General features: G+C 39.3%; 1 protein-coding gene across 1 annotated transcript; it reads left to right on the top strand.

Moving 5' to 3' along the window:
• Window positions 1-1,191: 1,191 nt before the first annotated feature.
• Window positions 1,192-13,218, top strand: LOC141660071 (uncharacterized). Its single transcript, XM_074467030.1, has 2 exons — window positions 1,192-1,737; window positions 13,057-13,218. The coding sequence occupies exons 1-2, from the start codon at window positions 1,192-1,194 to the stop codon at window positions 13,216-13,218; spliced, it is 708 nt and encodes a 235-aa protein (XP_074323131.1).
• The last annotated feature ends 614 nt before the right edge of the window (window positions 13,219-13,832 follow it).

Here is a 13,832-nt window from a genome sequence, read left to right as displayed (position 1 = left end):
ATTATGCGATATCAGTAACAAACTTACAATATGTTACAAGTTTAGAATCCGTAACATCTTTTATAATTAAAACAACCAAATTTACACAAATTTTTAATCAAACAATTCAATAAACATTTAAAATGTGTATTTTTAATAATAGTAGATCTAAACATATGATTGTTAATATACGAGTTATTAATTACAATACCTCAATTTGGAGAGTATTGTAGAGTCTACTATTAAGCATTATTATCTATTTAGATTCAGGTGAATAAACACAAAGAACAATTGACGAATATAATTATGATGATATTATTTAGAGGCTATGATTCACAATTCGATAAAAATTGAAATTTTGCACCGCTAATCAATGAATATTCAGTTTTTTAACAATTCAAACACCTAACTTTAATTAGTTAAAGATAAGAACGTCTTTTTTAATTAATAACAGGAAAATCGTACATTTGAAAACAAATTCTAAAAGTAGCAGTAAAACTGCAAAATTTTACTATACTAATAGTAATTTTGAAAATACCCCTTCTATGAATCGTAATTTATAAAATATAATATATATATATATATATATATTAAATGTTACTAGTATTTGTTAGCATTATAATATTGAAATTTTTAGTTTGCAATTCCCTAAATTAATTACTTACATATATTGATCCGTAAGTACCTCCCTCCCCACGCTCCCTCCCTCCCTCGCCCTTTCTCTCTCTATATATAGTGTTTGTCTATGTAGATTAAACTATCTGATCGGTTTAATACTGTAAGTTGCACTAATTATAACAGGTAGTTTAGATGTTGAGTTGTTATGGTTTTGCCCTAAATTAAGTTTACCCTAATTAAGGTTTTCGTCTTGTCATCTAACATGTGAGGTTCTGTGAAGTAAAAGTCACTTCTTCGTATTCTGTTTTAACCTATCTCCAATCATTAGCCTTATTTCTTCTCTTCATATCCATTTATATGAATTATTACAATCTTGAGTTTACTGACATGGAAACACAAGAGGGAGAGGCACAGAGTTCAAAAAACGAGTTATCGGCGGGTGTTGCACTGCAACTCCGCCATTCACTATGAATGCTTTAGCTTGGAACTGCCAGGGCATGAGTTCACCTGAAAAAGTTCAGTTCCCTAAAGACGTAACCCAGTTAGAGAAACCATCTTTTTTTTCTGAGAGAAATAATCAGTGGTTATAAGAAGATGGAAGAGCTTTGTAGTAAATTGAATTTTGAAGGGTTCATCGCAGTTGAACCTCAAGAAAAGAGTGGGGGTATAGCCATGTTTTGGCAAGATGCGGAGAAGGTCACGCTGCTAAGTTTTTCTAAAAACCACATAGATATTTTGATAAACATGGGGGACAACAAGGAGTGGCGGCTGATAGGTATATATGGGGAACCATCAAGAACTCAAAGATTTAAAACCTGGGAGCTTTTGCGCAACTTATCCCGTGATGCCAATTTACCCTGGTGTTTGATTGGGGACTTCAATAATGTAACTTCTCAGGATGATAAAAGAGGAGCAGCTTATCCTAATAATTTAATTGAAGGCTTCAATGAGTGTTTATTGGATGTTGAGCTACACGATCTTGATATTATCGGGCATCAATATACTTGGGAACGGGGAAAAAGTACTGAGAACTGGATCGAAATTCAGTTAGATAGGGTTTTCGTCAATATGCAATGGAGTATGCTATATCAAATGGCGAAAGTTTATAACTTGGAGGGGTCTCTGTTAGGCACAAAGCATGTGCTAATGATTCACGCAAGTATACGCGTTCGCAAGTAATATAGAATGATTTCTAGTTCGTTCCCACAGAGACTCTGACTAATTATGTTCAATTAACACTTACTCACCAATGTATGATTACTTCTCAATGTCAAGACAATAACACTTAAGGTTGATTAACTAATTATTACTACGAGAATTAAACACTTAAATTAACACTTGAATTAACAATATTAAACACACATGAGGTCATAACTTCATTACTACTGCATTCAATAGTTATTGTTATTACCCTTAGCATGTAACGGTGATGATATTAATCGAACAACACGAAACTGATAAAAGCCAACTTTCGTTGCACAAGTACCATTTTACCAAGCATCCACAATTAAGATAAAAGTTGAATAGGCATCAATTATGTTGAGACCCTATATGTCTACAGAATTTGACAACATAACGATTTAAGCGCAAGTTATCCATTATGATTACACAGGGCAAGTAAAACGGTTAGAGTTACCCACTAATCATGCATACAATACATGAACCTATGTTAGCATGGCAAGTTCTAAACCTCTATATTCATTGTCGCTTCAATAGACATTAACATGCTATCTTATATGTTCGCGACGCACATAAGACAAATAAGCACAACCTATGCTAGATATCATACAATCATCACATACCAAGGTATTAAACAATTAACTAAAGAAATTCATAATAAATCCGCTACAACCCTATGATCACGATTAGCCCATGATAGAACTCATCGTCATCATGGGTTCATATGAAAACATGATAATCACACAACGACATAAACTAATAAAAATACTTATAAAAACCAGAGTACGTCACACGAGTATTAAGGTTCAAAGTAAAGAAAACTAGCATCCATTGTTACAACGAATAAAAGAATCACAAGATAACGTATGTTTCCTCTTCTTCGTTGTGGTGTGCTAAAACGGTCTTCTTAATCTTCTCTCCTTGCTCCTTGCTTGTCGCTTGTTGATACTTGTTATTATGAAACGTCTCCCAAGATTACTTATATAGAAGTCCACAAGAAACAGCACCGTCAGAAGCCCAGTAGAACCCAAATTAGAAAATCCAGATTCTAAAATTACGACCCCAGGAGGCCGTCTTAGTTCCTAGGCGGGCGCCTGCATCTTCAGGCGGTCGCCTGCACATCCCAGGCAGGCGCCTGCACAGCTTCTGGAAAAATCATCTTTTTGCTCCTGATTTTGCTGAATTTTTCGCACAACTCCCCGCAACTGATCCCAAGTACTTCCCTAGGCTTATTATGATGAAATCTCCCTAATTACACAAGTTATACCCTGAAATGCAAAGACACTAGAAAAATGCATCAAATACACAAAATATTTGATTTCAAGACATCAATTCAAGCCATTATAAGATGTTCTAAGTGGTATAAAATTCCACTTATCATACCCCCAAACTTAAATCGATGCTTGTTTTCAAGCGTCACAGACTTAAAAACAAAATAAAAACATGCATGAATGTAAATTACATGAAATGCAGTGATCCCCGTTGTAATGACTAAACCAACCAACACATAACATCTCAACAAATGCAATTAGGCGACTAAAGATCAATCAAATCACGCAAGCTAACATACAACTAGAAACGTGGTGTGTGCGAATGGTTTACAGATATGCTTCGAAACTAGATCAATTATCATAACTAAATTATCTTCAAGGCAATCACAAGATTATACGAAGAATATATTCTAGACACAAAATGACTTATAACACTTCAAGATCAATGGAGCTTATTTACGGAATCATGCTTTTATTCAACACAATAAACAAATGTTTATTTGATCGTGCAATGAGTGAGGTCCACAAAAGACTTATACAATGACATCCAGTTAGCGAGCGTTAGGTTAGAGGATCTCAGACTATAAAAGCCTTAGGTCACTAGGCACAAAGTCCCCTAAGAACTTAATAACTCGAATACCAAAGAGCTCACTCGTGATCAATTATGCATTAAACCATTTTTTTCTTTTTTTTTTCTTTTTTTTTCTTTTTCTTTTCAATTTCTGAGCAAGTGTGTTTCGCTCCATCTTGCTCAACCCTAGACTACTCGCATACAATACGAGCCGGCTACTAGCCATTTGACGCCTAGCCACAACTAGCAATGAATTCCAATTTTTACTTCAATTTTATCTTTTCATGCATTTTATCATTAAGAGCCTATCATACATTCTAAGCATAAGCAATAGATTAACCTCAAAAACCATCAAACCATGACAATAATCTAGTCCTTAAGCATACTTTAAGACTTAGTAAAATACAAGTGTTTCTACCATGCATGCCAACCTAGCAAGATTCAACATCACTCTAACGTTATCACTACACTCGCATCAATATCACATATCAATTGGTAAAGCAACACAAAGGGATCATGGTATATGCATGTGCTATATGACATGATAAATAAAGCTATAAAATAATAAAAAAAACTATATGGCAAAAAATATGCAACTATATGAACTAAACTAACATGAATATGCAACTACATGACACACACAGATATGTTCCTTAACTACCACCCCCAAACTTAAAATCTTTATTTTCCCCAGTGAAGGTAATAAAAAGGAACACAGGGTATACCTATTCAGAGAAATCATCATCACCCTCAGAGGGTGGAGTGTCAGGAGGCGGATAAGCAGAGTCCTCACCAAAAACGGGCCACTGGATGTCAACTCCAAGGCCTCTGAACGCAGTCCCAAGTGCTAGGGTGAGCTCCTGCGCAAACCTACTATGTGACTCATACATCGCATCCATCCTCCTGAAAAGCCTCCTGTACTGGACATCAGCCATCCCTGAACCATCACCTCCCTGGGCTCTAGAAGAATCTGCCTCACCATGAGCCTGACTGGGCCTAGCCATCGTAGCACCAGTTGTTGGACGTCCTCCTGGAAGACGATATCCCAAACCATGTTCCTCAGGCTCTCCACCCGTCCACTCCTGCATCGCATTCAGCGTCGATGAATCAATAGGAGCGGCCGGCATCTGCAGGTGCTCATAAGAAGGCCAGTGGACTCCAACTGCCTTGCACAGCTTCGTGACAAAGGAGGCATAAGGGATGTTGTTACGTGTCCTCCCCCTCAAAAACTTCAAAATTCCTTGGTACATGAACTCACCAAGGTCCACATAATATTCCTCATTCAGAATCCCCCACAACAACCTGGCTCTCTCAACTGTAACCTCACGTGCATGCGAAGAAAGCAAAATATTAGCATAAATAAAGGCATTCCATACACAGGCATACCTGTTCATCACAACAGCCGGAAAAGAACGATACTCGTTAGATCCCATCTTAAACTTTCACACCGTGCCCGGCTGACAGAGAGTAGCAATAATCAAATCTGAATCAAAATCTTCGGGGGTCTTCTCATTCCAATTCTCCTCCTAGGGCTTCCTTTGTCGCTTCCCAATAACACGACGAATCGCCTCGAGCTGATAATCAACCGTAAGCCCCCGAACCACAGAATACCCATTCTTGTCAGCCTTGGTGTTCGCATAGAACTCGTGAACAACACTCAACGGGACCACCTCAAGCGACTCGCAAAAAGTAATCCAACCCTTCTCTGCAATCATCGGCAATAACTCACCATCCCTCCCCGATGGAAAGAATCACCTCTCCTTCAGAATCGGCTTAGTCAGAAGCCTAGCATACTCCTCCTCAGCATCCCTATCCACCAATCGGGGCTTTGCAGCAGTACCCCTTGAAGAATCAGAAGTAGGAATGGTGTTGCTGCTATCGACAGTTCGAGATCTCTTTGGGGCCATTGAAACTGAGAATAAGAGTTTGAGAGTTGTGTTTTGTGTGTAGGAAAGGGCTTGTAAGTTGAAAGTATATGGGAGTGTATATGGAGAGGTTGTGTGTATATAGGGTAGGATTTAGGTTAGAATTAGATTAGTAGTGGGGTTGTGACTAATTTGGAGAAGGAAAATGGGTAATGGGGTTGTAGTGCTGTGGAATTGTTTTTGTGTTTTTTTTGTGTTATTTTATAAGCTGAAACGAATTTTCAAAAATTTGGGCCGCAGGCGGTCTCCTGGAACCAGCAGGCGGGCGCCTGCCAGCAAGCGACCACCTGGAACTTGCAGGCAGGCGCCTGAAAGGTTCCTGGAAAAAAAATTCAGCCAGTTTTTTTCTGATTTTTTTGGGTTTTTGGATAGAGTACTAACTTCTAAGGGTTCCTATGGTCTCATATCTTGGGTTGCCTTCCAAGAAGCGCTTCTTTTACGTCATTCGCTTGACGTAGAGTAGTTCGATCAAGTTGACAATAACACGAAACTAACCACTTCCCGGTTTGATGTATCCTCATAATAGTGCTTCAATCTCTGACCATTAACTTTGAATGCTTGGCCCGGATCGTTCTCAAAAATCTCCACCGCTCCGTGTGGAAACACAGTTTTGACGATAAATGGTCCAGACCACCTTGATTTCAACTTTCCAGGAAAAAGTCGGAGACGAGAGTTGAATAGAAGAACTTGTTGCCCCGGCACAAATAACTTAGGAGATAACTTCCTGTCATGCCACCTTTTTACTTTTTCCTTATACATTTTGTTGTTCTCGTACGCTTGAAGTCGAAATTCATCAAGTTCATTTAACTGAAGCATTCGCTTCTTCCCAGCTGCATCTAGATCAAGGTTTAACTTTTTCAATGCCCAATAAGCCTTATGCTCAAGCTCCGTAGGTAAATGACATCCCTTACCATAGACAAGTTGAAATGGGGACATCCCAAGTGGAGTCTTGTATGCTGTTCTATAAGCCCAAACAGCTTCATCGAGCTTCAAAGACCAATCTTTCCTTGACGGACAAACAACTTTCTCTAGAATGCACTTGATCTCTTTATTAGACACTTCAGCTTGACCATTAGTTTGCGGATGATAGGCAGTAGCAATATGATGATTCACATTGTAGCGCTGCATCATAGAAGTGAACTTACGATTGCAGAAATGCGACCCCTCATCACTTATGATAACTCGTGGCATTCCAAACCTTGTGAATATCTTCTTATGAAGAAAACTCAACACTACCTTTGCATCATTCGTCGGTAGAGCCTTGACTTCTACCCATTTTGAGACATAATCGACTGCCAGCAAGATGTATTGATTATTACAGGATGAGATAAATGGTCCCATGAAATTGATTCCCCAAACATCGAAGACCTCAACTTCAAGCATCACATTTAAAGGCATCTTATCCTTTCTAGTAAGATTCCCAACTCTTTGGCAATGATCACACCTTAAAACGAACTGATATGCATCCTTAAACAACGTAGGCCAGAAAAAACCTGCTTGAAGAATACGAGCTGCTGTCTTTTCACCACCATAATATCCACCATAAACTGTGGAATGACAGTCTCGTAATATCCCCTCCGTCTCACAGAATGGGATACATCTCCTGATAATCTGGTCAGCTCCTTGTCTAAACAAATATGGTCCATCCCATATGTACCACTTCACCTCATGCAGAAACTTCTTCTTTTGAGCCGCATTCATATAAGGAGGCATTATATTGCTGACAAGATAGTTCACAATATCTGCGAACCATGGCTCTTCCCCTTGAACTGCGAACAACTGCTCATCCGGAAAAGATTCGTTGATCAATGTCTTATCATGTGAAGTAGAATCGGGATTCTCCAATCTAGAAAGATGGTCAGCTACTTGATTTTCAGTACCTTTTCGATCCTTGATCTCTAACTCAAATTCCTGTAGCAAGAGCACCCAATGAATAAGTCTAGGCTTCGAATCCTTCTTTGAGACCAGATAGCGAATGTCAGCGTGATTAGTGAATACTGTCACCTTTGTCCCAAGTAGATAAGATCGAAATTTTTCAAAACCAAAAACTATAGCCAAGAGCTCCTTTTCAGTAGTGGTGTAGTTCAATTGAGCTCCATTTAGCGTCTTACTAGCATAGTAGACCACATGAAAGATATTATTCTTGCGCTACCCAAGAACTGCTCCCACTGTATAATCATTTACATCGCACATTATCTCAAAAGATTATGTCCAATCAGGTGTCGTAATAACTGGTGCAGTTATTAAAATCTTCTTGAGAGTCTCGAATGCTTCCAAGCATTCATCATCAAATTTGAAAGGCACATCTTTCTCGAGCAAGTTGCACAACGGCTTAGATAACTTAGAGAAGTCCTTGATGAAACGCCGATAAAAACCCGCATGACCAAGAAAACTACGGATTCCTTTAACAGAAATAGGTGGCGCAAGATTTTCAATGACCCCCACCTTGGCTTTATCCACCTCAAGGCCTTTTCCAGAGACCTTATGCCCAAGAATGATGCCTTGTTGCACCATGAAGTGATATTTTTCCCAATTAAGCACCAAATTAGTTTCCACACACCTTTTGAGCACCGAACGGAGATTATTCAAACATTCATCAAATGAATGTCCAAAGACGGAGAAGTCATCCATGAACACTTAGACATTATTTCCAATCATATCAGAGAATATAGTCATCATGCAACTCTGAAAAGTGGCAGGTGCACCACATAAGCCAAAAGACACTTTGTGAAAAGCAAACGTGCCAAATGGACAAATGAAAGTAGTCTTTTCTTGATCTTCTGGTGCAATGCAAATCTGATTGTAACCCGAATAGCCATCCAGAAGACAATAATACTCATGACCAGCCAACCTGTCAAGCATCTGATCAATAAATGGAAAAGGGAAGTGATCCTTCCTCATGGCTTTATTCAACTTTCTGTAGTCCATGCATACCCTCCATCCTGTGACTGTTCGAGTGGGGATGAGCTCGTTCTTCTCATTTGCTACCACAATAATATCTCATTTCTTAGGTACACATTGCACGGGCCTCACCCAAGAACTGTCAGAAATAGGATATATGATTCCTTCATCCAGCCACTTTAAAATTTCTTTCTTCACCACTTCTTTCATGATAGGATTAAGTCTTCGTTGTTGCTCAACAGTCGGCTTGCTACTTTCCTCTAGCAGAATTTTATGCATGTAGTACAAAAGGGTGATCCTTTTTATATCTGCTATAGTCCATCCGATGGCCAATTTGAATACCCTCAAGATCCTCAAGAGCTTGTCCTCATCACTACCTGAAAGGTCGGATGCAATAATAACAGGCAAAGTAGACGCATCACCTAAAAAAGCATACCTCAAGTTTTCAGGCAATGGTTTAAGCTCCAAAGTAGGTGCTTCCTCAATAGATGGTTTGAGTTTTCCCTCAGCATTCTTGAGATCAGTATTACCAAGAAAGTCAAATGGCATATCTAGTTTTCGCTTCCAAGGAGAAGCATTTAGATATTGTAGTTGCTTATTGTCTTCCTCATCTTTACAGTCAAATTCCCCCAATAAGGCTTTTTTAAGGCATCAGAGCTTAGCGCATAATCAAGTTCTGAAGTTACTGCAGAATCAATCAAATCCACCTTGAAGCACTCCTCATCTTCTGTAGGGAATTTAATCGCATTGAATACATTGAATGTCACATCCTGATCTTGCACCCGCATAGTAAGTTCACCTTTTTGCACATCTATCAAGGTACGGCCTGTAGCCAAGAAAAGTCTTCCCAAGATTATGGGAATCTTCTTATCTTCCTCAAAATCCAGAATGACAAAGTCTGCAGGAAAGATGAGCTTATCCACCTTTACTAACACGTCCTCCACGATGCCTCGTGGGTATGTAATAGAACGATCAGCCAATAGTAGAGACATGTAGGTGGGCTTCGGATCAGGCAAATTCATCTTTTTGAAGATAGACAATGGCATCAGATTGATGTTTGCTCCCAAATCGCAAAGGCACTTGTCGAATGACACTTGCCAATGGTGTAAGGAATGGTGAAGCTACCTGGATCCTTAAGCTTTGACGGTAATTTTTATTGCAGCATAGCACTGCACTCTTCCATTAGAGCAACGGTATCAAGATCATCCAGTTTCACCTTCCTTGAAAGAATACCTTTCATAAATTTCGCATAACTAGGCATTTGCTCCAGAGCCTCAGCGAAAGGTATGTTGATGTGAAGTTTCTTGAACACCTCCAGATACTTACTGAATTGCTTATCCAGCTTTTGTTTTTGCAATCTCTTAGGAAAAGGTAGTGGAGGATAGAGTTGTTTCTCCCCTGTATTACCCTCAGGAAGAGTGTGTTCAGTAGTAGTCTTCCTTGGTTCCCCCTCTTTCTCCTCTTGTTTTTCTTCTTCATCTACAACTTTAGCTTTTCCATCTTTTGCTTTTTCAGCATCAGCAACTTTTCCAGACCTTAAGGTAATAGCTTTGACTTGCTCTTTAGCTTCCTTTCTTCCTGGCACTTCAGTATCGATGGGAAGTATGCCAGGTTGACGATTGAGCACGGCATTGGCTATTTGACCGATTTGATTCTCCAAGGTCTTGATAGAAACAGCCTGACTTTTGCACAACAGCTTAACTCCTCGAAATCAGCACTAGAAGGTGGAGCAGCACCTTCTTGTTGAGGATATGATTGCCTTTGAGCATATTGCTGAGGTTGCTGGAATCCAGGTGGATTAAACTGTTTACTTACAGCTTGCTGATATGGTTGCTGAACAGCATTCTGATTGTTGCTCCAGCTGAAATTGGGATGATTTCTGTTATTAGGATGATAAGTAGTTGGCACATGCTGCTACGGTCGCTGATAATTGTTCACATATTGAACAGATTCATTAATAAGAGAACACTGATCCGTAGCATGAGAGCCAACACAAAGCTCACAGACAATAGCTATCGGATTGACTCCATAGTTGGCTAAAGAATCGACCTTCATAGACAGCGCTTGGAGCTGCGCTGCAATAGCTGTAGCTGCATCAACTTTCAAAATACCTGCTACCTTCTTAGGCATCATCCTTTGAGTTGTGTTTTGATGCTCGTTTGCAGCCATAGTTTCAATGAGATTATAGGCCTCGGTATAGCTTTTGGCCCACAAGGCGCCTCCAGCAGCTGCATCGAGCATGGGCCGAGATTGGGCCCCCAAGCCATTGTAGAACCCAGTGATCACCATCGAGTCAGGCATACCATGATGTGGACACTTTCTCAACATCTCCTTATAGTGCTCCCAAGCTTCCCACATAGATTCTGTTGGTTGCTGCGCAATCTGAGTAAGAGCATTCCTCATAGCTGCAGTCTCGGCCATTGGATAGAACTTCACTAGAAACTTTTGCGCAAGATCTTCCCAAGTAGTGATGGACCCTGCTGGTAAAGAATGTAACCAGTCCTTAGCTTTATTCCTTAGAGAGAATGGGAAAAGCCTCATCTTGATAGCCTCATCAGTAACACCATTATATTTGAAAGTACTGCAGATCTCGACAAAATTCCTGATATGCATGTTGAGATCTTCAGTCGCGGCACCTCCGAAAGAAACAGAATTATGCACCATCTGAATAGTGCCTGGCTTGATTTCAAAAGTATTGGCCTGAATAGCCGGATGAATGATGCTCGACTGAATGTCGTCAATTTTAGGCCGAGAAAAGTCCATAAGAGCTGGAACTATACGATCACCCATGATTACCGGTACTTCCTTTTCACTCTCTTTATCCGTATCTTCAAAATCTAACTTCTCTGAAATGTCAAGAAGTGAATCTGTCTCCTCAGCCGTATCTAGAGCCCTCTTGCGAGTGCGAGAACGTGTTTGTATAAACGCTCGCTAGAGTACCTGAAACACAACCAGAAACAATAAGTAACAAGTCTTAATTAATGAGTCCTAATGACCACTGATGGCAAGTACATAAACTAAATAAATTAACACCGAGTACCCGGCAGCGGCGCCAAAAACTTGTTAGGCACAAAACATGCGCTAATAATTCACGCAAGTATACGCGTTCGCAAGTAATATAGAATGATTTCTAATTCGTTCCCATAGAGACTCTGACTAATTATGTTCAATTAACACTTACTCACCAATGTATGATTACTTCTCAATGTCAAGACAATAACACTTAAGGTTGATTAACTAATTATTACTACGAGAATTAAACACTTAAATTAACACTTGAATTAACAATATTAAACACACATGAGATCATAACTTCATTACTACTGCATTCAATAGTTATTGTAATCACCCTTAGCATGTAACGGTGATGATATTAATCGAACAATACGAAACTGATAAAAGCCAAATTTCGTTGCACAAGTACCATTCTACCAAGCATCCACAATTAAGATAGAAGTTGAATAGGCATCAATTATGTTGAGACCTTATATGTCTACAGAATTTGACAACATAACAATTTAAGCACAAGTTATTCATTATGATTACACAGGGCAAGTAAAACGGTTAGAGTTACCCACTAATCATGCATACAACACATGAACCTATGCTAGCATGGCAAGTTCTAAACCTCTATATTCATTGTCGCTTCAATAGAGATTAACACGCTATCTTATATGTTCGCGACGCAAATAAGACGAATAAGCACAACCTATGCTAGATAGCATACAATCATCACATACCAAGATATTAAACAATTAACTAAAGAAATCCATAGTAAATCCGCTAAGACCCCATGATCACGATTAGCCCATGATAGAACTCATCGTCATCATGGGCTCATATGAAAACGTGATAATCACACAATAATATAAACTAATAAAAATACTTATAAAAACCAGAGTACGTCACACGAGTATTAAGGTTCAAAGTAAATAAAACTAGCATCCACTATTACAATGAATAAAAGAATCACAGGATAACGTATGTTTCCTCTTCTTCGTTGTGGTGTGCTAAAACGGTCTTCTTAATCTTCTCTCCTTGCTCCTTGCTTGTCGCTTGTTGATACTTGTTATTGTAAAACGTCTCCTAAGATTACTTATATAGAAGTCCACAAGAAACAGCACCGTCAGAAGCCCGGTAGAACTCAAATTAGAAAATTCAGATTCTAAAATTATGACCCCAGACGGCCGCCTCAGTTCCCAGGCGGGCGCCTACATCTCCAGGCGGGGCCTGCACATCCCAGGAGAGCACCTGCACAGCTTCTGGAAAATATTATCTTTTTGCTCCTGATTTTGCTGAATTCTTCGCACAACTCCCCGCAACTGATCCCAAGTACTTCCCTAGGCTTATTATGATGAAATCTCCCTAATTACACAAGTTATACCCTGAAATGCAAAGACAATAGAAAAACGCATCAAATACATAAAATACTTAATTTCAAGATATCAATTCAAGCCATTATAAGATGTTCTAAGTGGTATAAAATGCCACTTATCAATCTCCCTCGGATCATAGCCCGTTTCTCTTAATCCCAAAGCAATAGACAAGAGGTAAGAAGCAACGACATTTTCGTTTTGAGAATGTCTGGCTGACTGACCCTACATGTTTTCAGATAATTAAAGATCAGTGGGAGGAGGATATACACTACAGCGTTAGTCAGAAGGTCAAGAAATGTGCTGATAGTCTAGACATATGGGGAAGAGAGATAACGAGCTGTTTTGGCAAGCGTATAAAAGAGTGTAAAATTAAGCTGAATGCCCTAAGACAGAAATGAGATACTCAATCCATGGATGATTATACGAGTACGAAGAAATAGTCGCACCTCATTCTTGACCAGAAAGAAATATTTTGGAGGCAGAGGTCGAAACAACTTTAGTTGCAAGCAGGTGATAAAAATACGAAGTATTTCCATGCTTCGTGTAGCAAAAGAAAGCGTAACAATCATATCCAAAGATTGAAATATGAGGAAGGAGATTGGGTTGGGTGGAATGAGTGGTTTGGGAGACATGATTCAAAATTATTTTCAACAACTATTCACAGCTGTGACTACCCATACAGATGAAGTGTTGACTTGCATTAGTAAGGTTGTGACAGAGCAGCAAAATGCAGAGTTACTCAGGCCTAATTCTGATGAGGAGGTTCGAGATGCGGTCGTTCACATGCATCATGATAAAGCACCGGGGCCAGATGGCATGACCCCGACATTCTTTCAAAAGAATTGGAAGATAGTAGGAAAGGATGTGGTTTGTTTGACATGAATTTTTTTTATGACTGGAGTAATTGGAGACAACATGAATGCCACAAATATCGTGTTAATTCCAAAGAAGAAGCACCCGTCCTTTTTAAATGATTTACGACCAATTGCTTTATGTAATGTTGTGATGAAGA

The sequence above is a fragment of the Apium graveolens genome, chromosome 5, assembly GCF_009905375.1.
Source record: "Apium graveolens cultivar Ventura chromosome 5, ASM990537v1, whole genome shotgun sequence".
NCBI classification, from domain to species: domain Eukaryota; kingdom Viridiplantae; phylum Streptophyta; class Magnoliopsida; order Apiales; family Apiaceae; genus Apium; species Apium graveolens.
The sequence above is the reverse complement of the archived record's forward strand: the minus strand, read 5'-3'. Positions and strand labels throughout refer to the sequence as shown.